This window comes from Convolutriloba macropyga, chromosome 5 (genome assembly GCF_964194025.1).
Source record: "Convolutriloba macropyga chromosome 5, txConMacr16.3, whole genome shotgun sequence".
NCBI lineage: Eukaryota > Metazoa > Xenacoelomorpha > Acoela > Convolutidae > Convolutriloba > Convolutriloba macropyga.
The window spans coordinates 10,255,353-10,276,534 of NC_134472.1; the positions used below are offsets into that span (position 1 = coordinate 10,255,353).

General features: G+C 42.9%; 2 protein-coding genes across 2 annotated transcripts; one reads left to right on the forward strand and one right to left on the reverse strand.

Moving 5' to 3' along the window:
• Positions 1-1,627: 1,627 nt before the first annotated feature.
• LOC142339708 (UDP-glucuronosyltransferase 1A8-like) lies at positions 1,628-3,206 on the reverse strand. Its single transcript, XM_075389927.1, has one exon. It carries the CDS (start codon positions 3,204-3,206, stop codon positions 1,863-1,865), a length of 1,344 nt encoding a protein of 447 aa, XP_075246042.1. The 3' UTR covers positions 1,628-1,862.
• A 13,299-nt stretch (positions 3,207-16,505) lies between these two features.
• Positions 16,506-20,321, forward strand: LOC142339709 (uncharacterized). The gene is made up of 3 exons (XM_075389929.1): positions 16,506-17,115; positions 17,290-18,152; positions 18,486-20,321. Exons 1-3 carry the CDS (start codon positions 16,506-16,508, stop codon positions 20,319-20,321), a joined length of 3,309 nt encoding a protein of 1,102 aa, XP_075246044.1.
• The last annotated feature ends 861 nt before the right edge of the window (positions 20,322-21,182 follow it).

The following is a 21,182-nucleotide window of genomic DNA, read 5'->3' on the forward strand; positions in this document are numbered from 1 at the left end:
TCACCCCTCTATCATTTCATCCCGCCAACTAGAAGTCGACATTAAAGGCATATTTTGTCATAATTAAGTAGATAACTTAATCCCATGTTTGGTTGTGATAGTTTCATATCAAGTCCCAAGGGCCGCTAAGGCATGGCCATGGCCTGCGAGGCATGGCCAAATGACTATATTGCTAATTAAATAGTCCTTATTTTACAAAAGATTATAATCGGGGTGAAATGAAAGAGGGGTTAAATGATAGAGGGGTTAAATGATGGACAGGTGAAAAAATCGGGGTCAAATGTAAGAGGTTAAATAAACAGGGGTGAAAAAGCGGGACACCGCCTTTTCTGTAGCGTGCACAAAATTGAAAAAAATAATTAGAGCTCATTTGTTTTGCATTGTATCTTGCATAGAACAGTCCAAAAATTTTTCCATGGCAGTTAACATCAACATAACTGCGCGTACCAAACTCTAAGGGAAATTCAGCAAGATTCAGAGTCCATTTCAAGTCACATTTTGCACTGATTTCGTTTGATTCAGAACTAATTCAGTGATTCATTCTGAATTATCTTCTGATTCAGAAGAATACTAAAAATTTTCTCTGAATTTTGCTCTGATTCAGAGAAATTCAGAAATCACTGTACATTTGGTTTCGAAATCCTCCTGAATCAGTGCTAAAACTTAAAATTTCTCTGAAATTGTTCTGAATCAGTGCTGATTGTCACCGAATCTTAGGTACGGGTGACTACATCTTCTAATCGAATAGCTAGACAAATCACAAAAATGTTTTTAATCGGATCTTTTGTACTACATATCTGTATGGTTTTACACAGTAATTGTAATATGCACGACAACATTTTCCAATTAACATTATCCTTATTCTATGCAGTTTGTTTTATGTCACATTTGTAACTTTTCTTGCGTAAATTCGGCCAAGACACGAATCAGTCATTAAATTGAAAATCCTGAAAACTTTTAAGGCTGGCCCAGATCAGCATACTCACAATTAACTCATATAAATTTGAGAGGATCTCAAAGACTGTAAGTTGCTGCAGCAAGCCGCAGTAACCTGGCCATCAGTACAATAAAATTGTACCTAACTTTAAACATAATTCGGGTGCTGCAATCTGTTTTCTCATATAATTGTAAGCAAAAAAGCAAAAAAGCGAAGTTTTTGAATATCCTGTGAAAGTTTTTTTGTATTGACACAAATAATGCTTCCCAAAAAACAAATTTACAGGTACAAATTGTTTTAAAATAGTTGATAAAGAACATGTTAAAGATCAATTTTCCTTTCTTCAACTCTGAATTTGTGACGAATCTTTTCAAAACTGAGGCTATAAACCTCACATTCATTTGATTTTTTAATTTTATAAATGATAGCTAAATATTTATTTACAAATAAGGAAAACCTTTTGAGAAATCTAAATAACTCGGCTTTGAAGCTAACTTTCTCATTAAAATCTTCGAAATCTTAAAAGTTCAAGCTTGAAAACGTAAAAATTTGTTGTGAAATTTCACCTCGAAATTTACAAACTAACAATCTGAACTGAGAGTATTTCGAAAGCATTTCAAGTTTTGAAACATCCAGTACTCTGAAGACAACGGCCGTTTTCTCTTGTTTTGTCTCGAAGTGTCCGAAACCTCGGTTCGCAAGAATTGATTTTCTAAGAAAAAAATTTGTTAGAAAAAACTAATTAAATGCTAGTTATGTTAGTTTCCAGTTAGTGGGGTGACTTTGGGGCGATCCAGTTTGCAGATGATACTACTAGCATCAGAAACTCAGGAGGAAATCAGAAAAGCTCGAATTCAGTGATCTAAAAAACAGATGAGCAGTTTAAATTTTTTTCGATCATGTCATGTCAGGTGTCGTTTGTCTATCACGAGGTCTTCGGTTTCTCTTTCCTCTTTTGAACCTTTCTCCACACAAGTTTTGTAACTTTGAACACAGACCATGTTATGAATAAACATAACAACAATGCAGACACAACCGCTATTTTCCATCCGTAGTGATATCTAGGACAGTTAACTTGATACGGAAGCTCGTACAACATCGTCAACTTCTTCCTAGAAGCAATTTTTCCCACAAAATTGCTAATGGCTTCTTCGTTTTCGTATTCAGAGAACTCGCTATGAAGACTATCCAAGTTTTGTCTGTGAACATCATAGTTTTTGATCACCTTTTCGATCGCTTCGATCAACAATTCGAATTTCAAAGAATTCAATTGAACTCCTGCTCCTAAGTCCTCCAGCTTTGCTGCATTTGAAAACTGGTCGCTATACTGTGGCATAAGAACTCCTGGGATTTTCCTCGCAATCAAATCAACCATTGCGCCTAAACCGCAATGAGATACAAACACTTTGACCCTCGGATGACCTAATATTGCATACTGCGGCAAATAATCGCTGAGGTAAATTAAATCGCTTTTTTCGTCCAGAAGTCCAGCAGATTCGGCAACCTTTTGAAGACCGATACCCAGTGGCCAAATAAACCGGAACCGATTCTGGGCTTTTATTTTGGCTACGAGATCGGTTATTTCTTCCGCCTCAAAGCTGGTATGGGTTCCAAGCGAAATATAAATGATATCCAAGTCACTTTTGTCAATCCAAGTTAACAGGTCGTGGCTTATTTTGGGTAAATTGTGTTCATTTCTTAAACCCCCAATGTAGATATGTTCAATACCCGGATGGGGTTTTGGGTAAAGTGAGGGTGAGGTCGGTATGATCATTGGAAATCGGTCAGAATACTCTGTAGTTATAAATTGGCCTTGATAATCTATATCAGGTAAGTTATTTTCCGACCGCTTTTCTGCAAACCAGGACCAGTATTTGACAAAAAATGGTTTGAGTATGAATAATTCATGCATCCTAACTGGCCATTTGTCTTGGATGCAACCCACACCACCTGGAACACCTGGACTTAAAGCGACAACAGGAATGTCAAACTTCTCAGCCACGATTAGTGTCGCAAGGAAGGCACTGTCAACAATAAGCACGTCGTATTTGTTCACGTCGGACGCCAGTATTCTAGAAAGTTCTACATAGGAATAGTCTGATATTTCGATTAGGCAATCGGCAATTCGGAAGAGGAAGTCGAGGATTCCATTGATAGTATATTCATCTTTTAGTCCATGGCTGAAGAAAAGGAATTGAACCTCTCTGTACGCTACTAGTTTAAATTTATCTTTTTCACCTTTAGCGTTTGAGCTTTTAAGTTTCAACATTTGAATATTTTTTGAGAAAAGTATTTTACACAGCCCAATTTTTCAAATTCTATTTTTGATATTTATATACCTTTACGCCTATTTTATCATTAATGTCCTAGTTGAGAAGACCAAACAAAAACGATGAAAAACTTGTAAAAAAATCTTTGGCAAGTTTGATTTCAAACGTACGAACGCGTCAGTGCGTTCGGTTTTTCGGCATTGTTGGTTTCGAGCGTAAGAAAGATTCGATACTGTTGTTTTTGGACAAAAGAGAGAGATTCGGCATGTTCGGTTTTAGAAGATTCGGTATGTCTGGTATTTAAAGGTGAGAGATCGTCGATATATTCGGTCTTTAAACGTATGATTCTTTTTAGCTCTTTCTCAAAATTAATGGAACGAATCTAAATTTCTCAGTTATTTTCGAATTCAAAAATATAACATACCTGTTGGACATTGCAGAGAATTCTGTTGATTAATTCTCATTCACTGAGTTTTGACATATTTTCTTGTGGTTTACAAGCAAAGATTTTGACTGTTAGTTACGCTCGAAACTGAACATACTGATCATCTTTAGTTCCGCCTACCGGACTAATTTGCGGTTAAAACCCAGATAAAAGTTCATGGTACTTCTCTAAACAATACCGAATCTCTCTTACGCCTGAAAAACGACGATACCGAATCTCTCTTACGTTTAAAAAACGACGATACTGAACATTTTTTATGTTAAAGACCGAACGAAAACAATTATGCTGTCTAAAAAATTGTAGGAACTTTTGCGTATTCGGCTCGAAAAGAAACGATGATACCGCCGATCATTTATGTTTAAAAGAAGACGATACCGATTCTCTCTGACGTTTAAAAAAACGACGATACCCATTCTCTCTGAAGTTTAAAAATCAACGATACCAAAGCTCTTTTAAGTTTAAAAAACGACGATACCGAACCTTTCTTATGTTAAAAACCGAACAAAAACAATTATGCTGACTATAAAATTGATTGTAGGAACTTTTACCGTAATCAGCTGGAAAAAATGACGATACCGACGATCTTTTAAGGTTAAAAAACGACGATACCAATTCTCTCTGACGTTTAAAAAAACGACTATATCCGATTTTCTCTGACGTTTAAAAAAACGACGATACCCGATTCTCTCTGTCTCTCTCTCTCTCTTACGTTTATAAATCGACAATACCGAATCTCACTTGCGTTTAAAAAACGATGATACCAAGCCCTTCTTATGTTAAAAACCGAGTGAAAACGATTATGCTGACTAGAAAATTTTTTGGAACTTTTGCCGTATTTGGCTGGAAAAAAAAGGACGACACCGACTATCTTTTTTGTTTAAAAAACGACGATACCGATTCTCTCTGACGTTTGAAAACGACGATACCGATTCTCTCTGAGGTTTAAAAATCGATGATACCGAATCTCTCTTACGTTTAAAAGACGATACCAAATTTTTCTTAAGTTAAAAACCGAACAAAAACGATTAAGCTGACAAGAAAATTGTAGGAACTTTCGCCGTATTTGGCTGAAAAAAAAACGATGATACCGACGATCTTTTATGTTTGAAAACTGAAGATTTATCGACTAAAATTGAACAAGTCTTTGCGAATACCGGAAAGTATCATCAAAATTTTAGATACACACCTGTTCTATCAACAACAAAGTAGCAATTTTAATGCAAAAATCTGCCCTTTGTTTGACAACAAGTCTAATATGATTCAAATGATAGTCAGAATGGAACTGATCTGACGGATTCTTGCCACAATCATTTTTGGTTCGGAACAGTTTCAAGACAGATCATTTTGACCCACAGCCTCAGTTTCAAAAAATTCAGTTCTTTTGTCATATAAAAATACTGTGGCGAAGAAAGGGCATGAATAAATGTAGATTGACCGGGCTGAAGCTGCTATTTCAATACGTAGAGAGTTTCAAGAACACCTGTGCTCTCTCTAATATAGGCCTCCTTATTTTATATTTTGAGCGTCCCGAAAGATTTTAATTCAATTTAACAGTATTCCTTTTATTTAACATCTAGTTGTTATTCACGAGAAACAGTATTAATGTAAGCAATATAGTAAACCACGAACGTCGATCTGGCAAAAACTCTTATGGTTAGTGTGTTAGTTGATTCTAAAGTGTGTTCGCCTTGAATATTTTGTTTTGTGTGTACTAAAAAGTAGGCAATTTTAAAACCCAGAAACAGGGCTGCTATACCCAAACAAAATCTTTCGTTTTCTATATAAATTCAGATACTGTAGTCTCAAGTCATATGCTGAACCAAACTTCGTTATTTATTTCAATTTTGCAGCAAAATTTCCTTTGAAAAGAATGACAACTAAGTATTTAAGGTTATGTTTTGCCAGGTATATTTTAATGTTGAATATATAACTGTGTATAAACTTTATACAGGTTTAGTTGAAATCTTCATCGAGTTCTTTAGGACTGAAAGCCTTAGGTCAACAGAGAATATCATGGTGTCATTGGCATACCCGAGAACGATACAACGGTAATCAATATGACAACTGATGTTCTTTTGGTTTTCGGTAAAAAAAAATTATTGACGGAAAAATGTTTTATATAAAACTATGCTCAGATACTATATTTTTCAATTTCTTGTACAAAAAGCTATTTTTTATTGATGTTAAAATTTCGATAGATCCAAAAGTGCAGTCATTATAGCTCTTTTCCTTCTCGAGTATGCAAGTTGTGGTAGAATTGATGCAAACACAACCAGATATTAAACTGTCAATTCATTAGCTGATGAAGTAATAAATATTTTTTTCTTTGAATTAGGAAAAATCTTTACTCTTCAAATGGAGCCTCAGTAAGCCTTGAGAAAATGGGAGCATGATATACACTACCTGGTGGCAGCTACCAGGATATCAAAAAATGTTAACTATACAAGGAAGAAATAAAAACTGGACATGAAAACACAATTTACGAAATGAAAAGGCGTGAGACCTGCTTTTGGTTGAAAACCATCTGAAACTACAGCATCACTGCAATGATAATAATATTCAACTTACAAACGGTGGTAAAACATACATTGTAATATAATTGTCTGGCTTCGGTCAATTTAAAGAAATTTCTTTATTTTTCAAATAAATGCTGGAGAGTTAAAATTAATTTGGTGAAATAATTACCGCGTCGTTATCTCACTAAACATTAAAAAAACAGCTTGGGAAAAAATTGTATAAAACTCCTGCTGCAAAATGGTCTTTAAAAAGAATGACTACGATATTGATGTTCAGCTACGGAAAGACCTGTCAATGAGTAATCTAACATAATCATATAATTTTTTTTGCTGAAATAGCTAAAAAATTTAAACTATTTGGAGAATATAGGCGTAGTTTTGCTCCATTCTTCGATATCTTAAACGACCTCCATAACTGTCATAGTTGGCTACTCCGATATTTACATCATTCCTTCATATTGGGGAATTGAAAAGAGAGCAAAGAAATTTTTTTAAATTAGATTGTAATATTTTAAATGTCAAACTTCAGATTAATTTTGTAAGTTGAGCAAATTTGCCTGATGTTATTAGATGAAAATAATTTGTAGATAAAAATAAAAATGATCAGCTGATTTGTTATCATGGTTTGCTGTTTTTCAGTCAGCCTTAAAATTGAACAATTTCAGAAAAAATGCAGAATTATTCCATTAAGTTTTTGTTTATAAAAACTGAATCAAGATGTTGTTGTTGCTTCATATTTAATATATGCTGTTTCATGAAATTCTAGATATTTATATGGAACTTTATATTGCATCAACAGGTTCTCACAGGAGACGAAATGTTAGCCAATAAGTTTCCTTTCAAATTTGAGCCAAAATTTTCACTTTTAAACCAAAATTTTTAAAACAAATACTGCTTGTTGGTCGTGGAATGTCACGTGGAAAAATAGGTTTTATAAGACGAAGGCGTCCTTTTTGACCACTTTCTGACAATTTAATGGCTATTTTCGACAACTCTCCAACGTTTTTTGGACAATTTATCTTAACATTTTTTGATACATAGAAAATTCAGAATTGACACAAGTCCGGCAATTGATAAAATCAGAATTACCACACGTCTAACAAGTCTCAAACAAAAAGCAGTCTATGACTAATTAATAATAAGGACTTGGGTTTACACTTGGTCAGTAATGAAAGATTTGGTTCGGTACGGGAATTGTTCTAACTACTAAATAACTGCCTAGCTGCTGACCTCGTTTTCTCTGATTCTATTTTAGATTATTTGAGTGAGCCGCCTCAAGGTCTCAGTGCCTGACTACTTTGTATATTTCATGTGAGCATTTAAATCCCTTTCCTTTTGATGACGTCAAATTTGATGGTGTCGTGAAATGACTGGAGTTTGTTCTCGCATAGTTTTGCAGTCTCCACCACAGTGCAGTTGTTGCCACTCTCTTCTCTGCAGAGGGGAGCCAAGAGAGTGGACATTGTCCCAAAGTGGCCTCCGTAACATGGCATGAAAAACAGAATCTCCAACGAATACCCACTAACAATCAAACACGCTAACACTAACACTAAATAAGTCTCCATAATTTGACGAACAATCGATTAATTTTTTTAAGAATAAGATAAAAAATAATGTTAATCAATTTGGCTACTCAAGACAGGTCAAAGTAGGACGATCAAACAAAAAAATCCCAACAGTTGTTTAAATTTTAGGTCGATTACGCCCAATTATTGTCAATTGCTCCGGTTATTGATAGACCAAATGAACCTTGCTGCTTGCTTTGGTAATCAAAATTCAACAACAATAGTCAAAGTTCCGATCGTTTGAGCAGAACCAAACAACGAAACATTGAATTCAAATTTGAATTAAGTGAAACTGCGTTGTAAAAACACATGACCACATAACAGTGCTTTCTATTCACAATAAGTAATTGCTGCGTTCACGTTAACTTTTGGCTGAGATGCTGCAAGAGTTCAGAAAGAGTCGGTTAAGTCTAAAACAAGTCTTTTTAGTTGAATAGCTAGGCGCACACTTGCCACCCATGCTGCATTCTTATTCACTATAACGTATATTCACGAACCATAGGGCGCACGGACGCTCATGAAAAGATAAAAGACGGTTTCAATACCCCGCAGACGAATAATTCCGTAATAAAAGACCTTATGCAATCATCAGCTGAAACAAGCTGGAGCTGACTTTACGTATGAGATGCGTTGCAAAAAATTCAGCTCAACAACCTTGTTAATGCTAGAGATTAACTTCTTACGTTTATTGTGTTTTACCGCCTTTTGTAATTTGATTTGTTTCCAAAAGTTGTAACGAGAAAAGTCATGATTATTAAATGTTGTAAAACCGGAAATGATACCCTTGCTTGAATTGTGTAACCTGAAACAAAACATGAGCAACCAAACTAATTGAAACTTAAAGCTAAGACTCAAGACAGATAACGACCTATCACCCTTCCCAATGCGGACCAGCGGAACCATGGCGTTATCATTTTGGCGCTCCTGGGAACTCAGTGAGCGAACCCAGGACCTCTTGCTTAAGTTACTTTGAGTGGTATGTGCTACATTGAGACATTGAGATGGACTGAGATGGACAAAAGAGATGGCAGAATGGAGATGACCACCTTCAAATACTGAGGGCTGTAAACCAGATAAGATTTTTTTGCAATCTCAGTGATTTGATATAGTAGATTTCGTTGTCCTTCGGGTCCTAAGTTCCCCAACCACAAGGGATAAGGAGCTATCTAAGTTTTGTCATTTCAATTGTTTGAAATATGCTAAATACCGAAACAACTTATATTAGTCCTATTGTTCTGAGGTATTTGAGTCCTGTTGTTAACTTTTCCTAAATGAAATAAACAACCGCGCGAAGTAGCTTTTCTTGGTTAATTTTTGAACAAAAGATTATAAAAAAGAATTGTTTAGTAGCAACGGTTCGGAAAATAATAATTAAACAACCACGCGAAGCAGCTTTCCTTGGCTAGTTTTTGTTGAACATTTTCAAAAGATACGGGTCCAATGAAACACTTTACAAAGATTTCATCATCAAGCAAGACAACGAGGATGTCGCCAACCCACTCAGGCCAACCTGAGTCATCAGCAGCAGCACCCAACCGCCTCCAGTGTTCTGCCAGCAGAAACAGCTTGCAGTAGACTCTCACTACTGCCCTCCATCAGTCAGCCAGCCCACTCAGGCCAACCTGAGTCATCAGCAGCTGCACCCAACCGCCTCCAGTGTTCTGCCAACAGAACCAGCTTGCAGTAGACTCTCACAACTGCCCTCCATCAGTCAGCCAGCCCACTCAGGCCAACCTGAGTCAACAGCAGCTGCACCCAAACGCCTCCAGTGTTCTGCCAGCAGAACCAGCTTGCAGTGGACTCTCACTACTGCCCTCCATCAGTCAGCCAGCCCACTCATGTTCTGCCAGCAGAACCAGCTTGCAGTAGAGTCCCACTACTGCCCTTCAACAGCCAGCCAGCCCAATCAGGCCAACCTGAGTCATCAGCAGCTGCACCCAAACGCCTCCAGTGTTTTGCCAGCAGAACTTGCTTGCAGTAGACCCTCACTACTGCCCTCCAACAGTCAGCCAGCCCACTCAGGCCAACCTGGGTCATCAGCAGCTGCACCCAACCGCCTCCAGTGTTCTACCACCAGAACTTGCTTGTAGTAGAGTCCAACTACTGGCCTCCAACTGTCAGCCAGCCCACTCAGGCCAACCTGAGTAATCAGCAGCTGCAATCAACAGCCTCCAGTGTCCTGCCAGCAGAACCAGCTTGCAGTAGACTCTCACTACTGCCCTCCATCAGTCAGCCAGCCCACTCAGGCCAACCTAAGTCTTCAGCAGCTGCACCCAACCGCCTCCAGTGTTCTGCCAACAGAACCAGCTTGCAGTAGAGTCCCACTACTGCCCTCCAACAGCCAGCCAGCCCATTCAGGCCAACCTGAGTCCTCAGCAGCTGCACCAAACAACCTCCAGTGTTCTGCCAGCAGAACCAGCTTGCAGTGGACTCTCACTACTGCCCTCCATCAGACAGCCAGCCCACTCAGGCCAACCTGAGTCATCAGCAGCTGCACCCAACCGCCTCCAGTGTTCTGCCAGCAGAACCAGCTTGCAGTAGAGTCCCACTACTGCCCTCCAACAGCCAGCCAGCCCAATCAGGCCAAACTGAGTCTTCAGCAGCTGCACCAAACAGCCTCCAGTGTTCTGCCAGCAGAACCAGCTTGCAGTAGACTCTCACAACTGCCCTCCATCAGTCAGCCAGCCCACTCAGGCCAACCTGAGTCAACAGCAGCTGCACCCAAACGCCTCCAGTGTTCTGCCAGCAGAACTTGCTTGCAGTAGACCCTCACTCCTGCCCTCCAACAGTCAGCCAACCCACTCAGGCCAACCTGAGTCATCAGCAGCTGCACCCAACCGCCTCCAGTGTTCTGCCAGCAGAACCAGCTTGCAGTAGAGTCCCACTACTGCCCTCCAACAGCCAGCCAGCCCATTCAGGCCAACCTGAGTCCTCAGCAGCTGCACCAAACAGCCTCCAGTGTTCTGCCAGCAGAACCAGCTTGCAGTGGACTCTCACTACTGCCCTCCATCAGTCAGCCAGCCCACTCAGGCCAACCTGAGTCAACAGCAGCTGCACCCAAACGCCTCCAGTGTTCTGCCAGCAGAACTTGCTTGCAGTAGACCCTCACTAGTGCCCTCCAACAGTCAGCCAACCCACTCAGGCCAACCTGAGTCATCAGCAGCTGCACCCAACCGCCTCCAGTGTTCTGCCAGCAGAACCAGCTTGCAGTAGAGTCCCACTACTGCCCTCCAACAGCCAGCCAGCCCATTCAGGCCAACCTGAGTCCTCAGCAGCTGCACCAGACAGCTTCCAGTGTTCTGTTGGCAGAACCAGCTTGCAGTGGACTCTCACTACTGCCCTCCATCAGTCAGCCAGCCCACTCAGGCCAACCTGAGTCATCAGCAGCTGCACCCAACCGCCTCCAGTGTTCTGCCAACAGAACCAGCTTGCAGTAGAGTCCCACTACTGCCCTCCAACAGCCAGCCAGCCCAATCAGTCCAACCTGAGTCATCAGCAGCTGCACCAAACAGCCTCCAGTGTTCTGCCAGCAGAACCAGCTTGCAGTAGACTCTCACAACTGCCCTCCATCAGTCAGACAGCCCACTCAGGCCAACCTGAGTCATCAGCAGCTGCACCCAAACGCCTCCAGTGTTTTGCCAGCAGAACTTGCTTGCAGTAGACCCTCACTACTGCCCTCCAACAGTCAGCCAGCCCACTCAGGCCAACCTGGGTCATCAGCAGCTGCACCCAACCGCCTCCAGTGTTCTACCACCAGAACATGCTTGTAGTAGAGTCCAACTACTGGCCTCCAACTGTCAGCCAGCCCACTCAGGCCAACCTGAGTCCTCAGCAGCTGCACCAAACAACCTCCAGTGTTCTGCCAGCAGAACCAGCTTGCAGTGGACTCTCACTACTGCCCTCCATCAGACAGCCAGCCCACTCAGGCCAACCTGAATCATCAGCAGCTGCACCCAACCGCCTCCAGTGTTCTGCCAGCAGAACCAGCTTGCAGTAGAGTCCCACTACTGCCCTCCAACAGCCAGCCAGCCCAATCAGGCCAAACTGAGTCTTCAGCAGCTGCACCAAACAGCCTCCAGTGTTCTGCCAGCAGAACCAGCTTGCAGTAGACTCTCACAACTGCCCTCCATCAGTCAGCCAGCCCACTCAGGCCAACCTGAGTCAACAGCAGCTGCACCCAAACGCCTCCAGTGTTCTGCCAGCAGAACTTGCTTGCAGTAGACCCTCACTCCTGCCCTCCAACAGTCAGCCAACCCACTCAGGCCAACCTGAGTCATCAGCAGCTGCACCCAACCGCCTCCAGTGTTCTGCCAGCAGAACCAGCTTGCAGTAGAGTCCCACTACTGCCCTCCAACAGCCAGCCAGCCCATTCAGGCCAACCTGAGTCCTCAGCAGCTGCACCAAACAGCCTCCAGTGTTCTGCCAGCAGAACCAGCTTGCAGTGGACTCTCACTACTGCCCTCCATCAGTCAGCCAGCCCACTCAGGCCAACCTGAGTCAACAGCAGCTGCACCCAAACGCCTCCAGTGTTCTGCCAGCAGAACTTGCTTGCAGTAGACCCTCACTAGTGCCCTCCAACAGTCAGCCAACCCACTCAGGCCAACCTGAGTCATCAGCAGCTGCACCCAACCGCCTCCAGTGTTCTGCCAGCAGAACCAGCTTGCAGTAGAGTCCCACTACTGCCCTCCAACAGCCAGCCAGCCCATTCAGGCCAACCTGAGTCCTCAGCAGCTGCACCAGACAGCTTCCAGTGTTCTGTTGGCAGAACCAGCTTGCAGTGGACTCTCACTACTGCCCTCCATCAGTCAGCCAGCCCACTCAGGCCAACCTGAGTCATCAGCAGCTGCACCCAACCGCCTCCAGTGTTCTGCCAACAGAACCAGCTTGCAGTAGAGTCCCACTACTGCCCTCCAACAGCCAGCCAGCCCAATCAGTCCAACCTGAGTCATCAGCAGCTGCACCAAACAGCCTCCAGTGTTCTGCCAGCAGAACCAGCTTGCAGTAGACTCTCACAACTGCCCTCCATCAGTCAGACAGCCCACTCAGGCCAACCTGGGTCATCAGCAGCTGCACCCAACCGCCTCCAGTGTTCTACCAGCAGAACCTGCTTGTAGTAGAGTCCAACTACTGGCCTCCAACTGTCAGCCAGCCCACTCAGGCCAACCTGAGTAATCATCAGCTGCAATCAACAGCCTCTAGTGTCCTGCCAGCCGAACCAGCTTGCAGTAGACCCTCACTACTGCCCTCCAACAGCCAGCCAGACCACTCAGGCCAACCTGAGTCATTAGTAGCTGCACCCAACAGCCTCCAAATTTCTGCCAGCAGAACCAGCTTGCAGTGCATCTGTCCTTCAGTGACAACCCCCATGTGACCTACAGAAGTCACCCATTGTCCCCCAGGGACCCCCAATTGACCTACAAAAGTCACCCACTGTCCTCCAGGGACCCCCCAAGTGACCTGAAAAGTCACCCATTGTCCCTCACGGACCCCCCAATTGACCTACAAAAGTCACCCATTGTCCTCCCGGGACCCCCCAAGTGGCCTGAAAAGTCACCCATTTTCCCCCTCAGACACCCCAATTGACCTACAAAAGTCACCCACTGTCCTCCACGGACCCCCCAATTGAACTACAAAAGTCACCCATTATCATCCAGGGACCCCCCAAGAGACCTACAAAAGTCACCCACTGTCCTCCAGGGACCCCCCAAGTGACCTGAAAAGTCAACCATTGTCCCCAACGGACCCCCCAATTGACCTACAAAAGTCACCCATTGTCCCCCAGGGACCCCCAAGTGACCTACAAAAGTCATCCATTGTCCCCCCGGGACCCCCAAGTGACCTGAAAAGTCACCCATTGTCCCCCACGGACCCCCCAATTGACCTACAAAAGTCACCCATTGTCCTCCAGGGACCCCCCAAGTGACCTAAAAAAGTCACCCACTGCCCTCCAGGGACCCCCCAAGTGACCAACAGAAGTCAACCATTGTCCCCCACGGACTCCCCAAGTGACCTACAAAAGTAACCCATTGTGCCCCAGGGACCTCCCAAGTGACCTACAAATAGTCAACCCACCCGCCCTCTAAAGGGTCAAACAGTCAACCAACTTGACCTCTAAGTGACCTCTAAAAGGTCAAATAGTCAAGCAACTCGACCTCTAGGTGACCTCTAAATGGTCAAATAGTCATCACACTTGGCCTCTAAGTGACCTCTAAGAGGTCAAACAGTCAGCCCATTTGACCTCTAAGTGACCTCTAAAAGGTCAAAAGGTTACCCCACTTGACCTCTAAGTGACCTCTAAAAGGTCAAACAGTCGCCCTTCTTGACCTATAGGTCAAACCAATTGACCTCTAATAGGTTAAACCGCTTGACCTCTAATAGGTCAAACTACTTGACCTCTTAAAGGTCAAACCACTTGACCTCTAACAGGTCAAACCACTTGACCTCTAATAGGTCAAACCACTTGACTTCTCTGACCTCTAAAATTCAAAAAGTCATCTCACTTGATCCTTAAGTGACCTCTAAAAGGTCAAAAGATTACCCCACTTCACCTTTAAGTGACCACTGGAAGGTCAAAAATTCACTCGTTGTGCCCTTCAAGGGACCTATATTCAACCCACTTGACCTTTCAATTTACCTCTGAAGTTCAGAAAATTAGACCAATAAAGAAAATGGGAGGCCGAAAACCATCAATAGTTGGAACAGTTATATTGTTTCACCGAAAACTAAACATTGTCAAAAAGCTCAAACAGGAGTTGGAATATCAAATACACTCAGGTCTGGAACCCGAAGTTGTGTCAGTAACACATGATGAATTCAAGAGAACGATGTCACAACTAGAGGAACTTGTCGACCAGCTTACACAATCGGAAAATGTGGATGCTGAAGACTCTCTCAACGATGCAGCATGCTTGCAAAGCTAAAAGTAGAAGTCGCACAAAGTGTAAAGAAGCATGAACTTTCATTCCGAAACACTTCAACGCGTCCAAGCAGCGCCTCTTCATCACGCAGTAATCGAATACCTGTTCCCTCTGCACCTGAGTCTCCGGGGGTTGATCAAAGTATGCGGGATACACGACAGCAACAACAAATCAATGATTTGGCAGACCAGCAATCAACACCCAACCCGATTACTATTCATAGACAAGTGCAGTCTGCCATGGGAATTTTGCAAGAAAACTCCAATAGAGTCATCAGTTCTGATGTACAGAATAGTCTCCAGCCATCAGCACTCGAACAAACAGACTCTGACAACGTAGCAAGCAATCAACATCAGCACCTTCAACCAATCGCACCAATTGTGAATAAAGCAATTGTTTCACAGAGCTCTATTGACGCAACTTGTGCGTTCCCGCAATTGTCTACAGCTTCAAATATTCAACTGCCAGTTTTTAGTGGAGCACTTCCTCCGGCTGGAAACACTTTCGCTCCTGCCAGGCGCATTAATAACACTGGCCTCTTTGAAAATGTACCTGACCATAGAACACCTGTTCCAGTTTCTTTCGGCAATCGTTTCCCAACGCCAAGCCATCCCGGTCCATTTCAGGCATATTGCTCAAACAGTTGGTCAAACTTAGCAAACGGTAGTTTTCAGCCCTCAAACGCAACCCCTCGTGGACCTGTTTACCCGAGCAGCCAAAGCTTTGGTAATCAAAACTCCAAACCATATCGTCAACGGGATATCCATTGCTCAGTAAAGCTGCCGGACATCCGAATTCAGAAGTTCGATGGAGACCCGCTAAAGTGGAACGAATGGAGCAGCATGTTTTCCTCGACCATCCACAACAACGAAGACATCACTGACACTGAAATAATGAGCTATTTGCAAAGTTTAGTCATTGGACCGGCAAAGGATTGCATCTCCGGCTTTCTTTGCAACCCAAACTTTTACACTTCCGCCCTTCAAGAGCTCAACAGACGCTTTGGAAACCCGCTAAACGTTGTTGGTGCCCTAATAAAAGAACTAGAAGCTTTCCAAAGACCGGCTATGAATGACCACGCAGCTTTGATAGCTTTCGCTTCGTTGTTAAGAAAGGTTGTTCAGACATTTGCCTCACAGGGCTTCAGTGCCGACCTAAATGCCACGTACTTGCTCAGGATATCTCGAGATAAGCTACCAAATCCAATCAAACTGAAGTGGACCGAACATGTTGTTGACAACGACTGGACAAATCCAGGTCTCACAGTGCTTTCCGATTGGATGGATTGGCAATCCAGAGCCTTCGAACAATTACAAGACACATTTTCATCAAACACTAACAACCATTCAGGTCAACAGAACCAATCACAGGGTTAAAGTTCCTTCAACAATCGGAATAAGAACCAAAATCGTTCAAATTGGACACAGAATTTTCCAGGAAGTAAAAGTTCATTCCCCAGCAATAAAAGTTTTGAACATAATAATACAGCAAATAGGAACATCGGTAGTGCAAAGCCTCAGCAATGGACGGCTAACAGTAGCAACAACACAAACGGAAGCTCCTCTTTCTCTGGTTCGAAGCAGCCTATGAGAAATGCAACAGCAAATAGGAGCAGAACAAAATGCCCGCTTGATCAACAAGATCACTACATTGGCAAGTGTCCACAGTTTCTCAGTCTTGATGTCAGCAGACGCAATAGCGAAGCAGAGAAGAACTCTCTGTGCTTCAATTGCCTGAGCTCCAGTCACGCCGCCACGTCAAAAACTGCACGTCAAAAATTCTCTGCCGACATTGCAATGGCAAACATTATAGCCTTCTCCACACAGACAGACAAAAAGCACCCGAATTGACAAACATGACAGCAATTGATCTGCCAATGTGTGAACCAATGGATCAACAAGACAAAAACAGTGACATTCCAACTCAGGTTTACAATCCTGGTTTCCCATCAAAAACGAGGAATCAACTACAGGTAATACCTGTCACCCTATTCGGAAATGATAATAAAAGACATAATTGTTATGCCATTCTGGACAATGGTAGTACAATTTCATACGTCCTCAACACCACTGCCGACAAGGTACGGGCTCCAAAGACTTCAGAATTCGATCTGAATGTATCACACGCATTTGACGAATCCGTCATGCACGCAAATCTTCCTCGGTTGGACATTGGAAAGTTCAATAGCGGTCAACCACTCTTCCGTTTAAACTACGTTCATGCCGTGAATAATTGGATTTTCAACGATGCGCCTGTGAACGATTTGAACGAAGCGTGTTCGTCCTACCCTCACCTTCAACACATACATTTTCCTAAACTTAGTGACAACAAGATACAGATGCTTTTAGGTGTTGACGCTACCCAATACATTTTGGAACGCGAGTTCCTTCAAGGACCCTCAGGAAGCCCCTTTGCTTTACGCAATCTTCTCGGTTGGACAATTACTGGCCCAATTAAAGGAAAAAGTAATCCAATCCAACAGAAAACAAACTTCCTATCCCACAGTTATAGAGCCTTCGAACACGCGCTCACAAATTTAACTGTTGATAATGAAAGACATCTCAGTGAATGTGGGACCAGTTTCTGGAAAATAGAGAAAACAGGAACCGAGTTTGAAGAAACTGCAGATACTTAAACAGACAGTGAAAGAGCACTTCAAATATTACAAGCTCCAATCCATCATATCGGAGACAGATATGAAGTTGGTTTACTTTGGAAACAGGACAGTAAATTAGAAAACAACTATCCGGTTGCCAAAGCACAACTTTACAGCCTTCAGCGCGGACTCAACAAAGATATTGAGTTGAAACAGTTGTATGAGAAAACTTTGGAAACAGATTTAGAGAAGGGTTATGTCAAACCAGTAACTTTCTCAAATCCAGCACCAGAGAAGATTTGGTACCTTCCCCATCAAACCGTCACCAACCCCAACAAACCTGGGAAAGTCAGGCGTGTTGCAAACGCCGCATCTGTTTTTAAGAAGCAGTCGCTAAACAAATACCTTCTGTCAGGCCCCGACCTTCTCAACAACCTGGTCGGCTTACTACTTCGCTTTCGCCAGGATTCTGTTGTAGTAATAGCAGACATAGAGGCCATGTTCATGCAAATTCGCATACAAACAGAAGATCAGTCTTGTCTCCGTTTTCTTCGGCCGTCAAAGAACTCCGTACAGCAGTTCCAGTATACGCGACTCATCTTTGGAGCCAGATGTTCACCAACTACAGCAATATTTGTCCTCCAACAAACAGCAAAAGGCTTCGGAAAAACCGCTACAAAAGATCTAATATTCAACAGTTTCTACATGGATGACTTTGTACATTCGTTCGTCAATGAAGAGAAAGCTGAAACTGCAGTTCAAGACTTGCGACAAATACTCTCTAAAGGAGGTTTCATCCTGACTAAGTTTGTCTCAAACTCTGTTCAATGTCTTAACAAGATACCCAAAGAACATTGTGACAACGAAAAAGACAAACATCGTGTCTTAGGTGTAATGTGGAATACAGTTAATGATACTTTCTTCCACCAGAAGCTTGCCAAAGTTCAGGAAGACAAAACGGACTACACACTCAGAAAGCTCCCTTCCTTAATTGCCTGCTTGTTCGATCCATTAGGAATCATTGCCCCATTTTTGATTACACTAAAAATCATCTTGCAGGATATTTGGAAAGAAGGACTTGCATGGGATGATCTGCTGTCAGACGAGAAACAGAAAGCAATAAAAACTTGGATAGAGCAATATCTAAATGTGCCAGAAATATCAATGCCACGATGTTTTGTTTCTCCGATCGAGCCATCTCCGATAAACCAGTTACATTGCTTCTGTGATGCCTCATAGCTGGCTTATGGAGCAGTCATATACATCAGATCTCAATCAACTAACAACATTTCAACTGGGTTTGTCATAGCTAGAGCTAAAGTTGCGCCACTAAAGCAAATCAGTATCCCGAAACTTGAGTTGCAAGCAGCCGTGCTAGAATGTAGACTAATGCAATTTGTTTCCAAGCAGCTAACAAAACCAGTTACCTCAAGACACTTTTGGAGCGACAATGAAGCTGTCCTTGCCTGGATCAAAAGCAAAGAGAAATTGAAAACTTTTATTGCAAACAGAATACAAGAGATCCGCAACAACACAGACGTCTCCAAGTGGCAGCATATCAGCGGAAAAGTCAACCCTGCAGACCATGTCTCCCAAAGAATACCAGCCTGTGATATCAATGTGTTGTGGTTAACGCCTCCAGCTTTCTTAAGTGATCCCGAAAGCCATTGGAAGAACTCCTTGGGTAACAAGGAGGAGACAAACGTCACAATGGAAACATCGAACGATGAATGTATTATCGACGTCAGCAGATTCTCAAAGTGGACGAAATTAATGCGCTCTGTGGCTGTTGTCATTAGGTTCATAAAGAATCTCAGATCAAAACAAAGAGGCAAACTAGAACTCGACGACATTAACGAAGCCCAAATTTATCTCTTCAGAAAATCGCAAGAGAAGTCCTTCAAAGACGCCATCAAAGACATGAAACAACACAGGCCTTTGTCAAAGAAAGATCGTCTGCTCTGTTTGTCCCCTTTCTTTGAAAGTGGACTTCTTCGCGTTCGTTGCAGAACAAAACGAAGCTCACTACCTTTTGATGCCAAGCACCCCATCATCCTGGACTCTAAAGAGCACAGCACTCAACTCTACATACAGAAATGCCACGAAATTTGTATGCACATTGGAGTTGAATGCACCCGCAACTACATACAACAGAGATGCCACATTCTCGGAATCAGAGCTTTCCTGAGAAGTTTGGCTTTCAAATGTTTCGACTGTCACCGCTTCCGAGCACAGGGACTACAGCCACCGATGGCAGACCTGCCAGACAATCTCTTCCAGGAAACTCAGTCACCAGTCATCTTCACCAATGTCGGCGTGGACTACCTTGGACCGTTTGCCGTCGTTCATCGAGATTCAGAAGTGAAGACCTACATCTGCTTATTCACTTGCTTCGTTACAAGAGCAATTCACCTGGAAGTTGCAGAGAATCTCAGCACAGACAAGTGTTTGACAGCAATCCGACGCTTCATCGCTCGACGCGGCCAACCGCGCTTGTTCCTGTCATACAACGGATCCAACTTCCTGGGAGCAAGAAAGCAGATCAGAAGAAGACCACTGATGTTGGACCACGACTACATCAAAGATCAGCTACTGAACCAGTCTGTCGAATGGAAACTCAACCCTCCTTCTGCTCCTCACTTTGGTGGGGTGTCGGACAGACTCGTTCAGTGTGTTAAACGAGCTCTTCTCTTGAACCTCGGCTCCGCAAAACTCACCCCAGATGTCTTTGCCACGATCGTCAGTGAAGCCGAGTGTCTTGTCAACTCGCGTCCACTCACTCACCTGAGAAGCAACCACGAAGACGACAACCCATTTACACCAAACCACTTTTTGCTTGGAAGGCCCTTCTGCAATGTTCCTGGAGCCGTTTTCAACGAGACACTTACCTTGAAGAGTTCGGCGTGGACGCAGGTGAAGCAGAGACTTCAGCAGATTTGGAAGAGGCTGCTAACCGAGTATGTTCCTTCGCTGAACAAACGACAGAATTGGACGTCTTGTGAAGCAGCTTTGGAAGTGGATGATGTTGTCTGGCTTCTTGAAGAGTTTACAACAAGAGGAATCTGGCCGCTGTGATGAGTCACACGGACTTTCACCGGCCCCGACAACACAGCTAGGTCATGCGAGGTTAAGACCGCTTTAGGCAAATTAACTAGACCGGCAGTTAAAATTATGCATGTCTACCCCAAACCCACAACCAGATTAGGGTAGGTTTTTGTGGGCTCGGAGGATGTTAATGCTAGAGATTAACTTCTTACGTTTATTGTGTTTTACCACCTTTTGTAAGTTGATTTGTTTCCAAAAGTTGTAACGAGAAAAATCATGATGATGAAATGTTGTAAAACCGGAAATGATACCCTTGCTTGAATTGTGTAACCTGAAACAAAACATGAGCAACCAAACTAATTGAAACTTAAAGCTAAGACTCCAGACAGATAACGACCTATCACCCTTCCCAATGCGGACCAGCGGAACCATGGCGTTATCAAACCTTGCATAACGATGCGGAGAAATGCGCTGATGTGATGTGAAAAAGTGCTGAATTGTCGAAACATTTCTCACAAGCGCGTTTCTCACAAGTCGGAGGTTTATTCAGTCTGAGTACTCAATTCGAGATATCAGATGTCAAAATCTTCACATTTGTTTACGTGTTCTTTTTATATTATGTCGTCTTCTGAATTTCTGCTAGGCCGCACAGTGGGGCTTTTTATCGCCCAGATGATTGACGAATTCAAAGGCCAAAAGTGTCTGAATTGGTGAAGCAAGTGCTACCTTGTTACCATTGATCCTCTCTGCCGCTCTTGTAAGCTCCTACAAATCAGTTTGACACAAAAAGTTTTTTGGAAACAAAGCTAGTTATCCAACTTTCTCCATTCTTGCGTCTCTCTCTCCCCTCTCTCTCTCTCTCTCTCTCTCTCTCTCTCTCTCTCTCTCTCT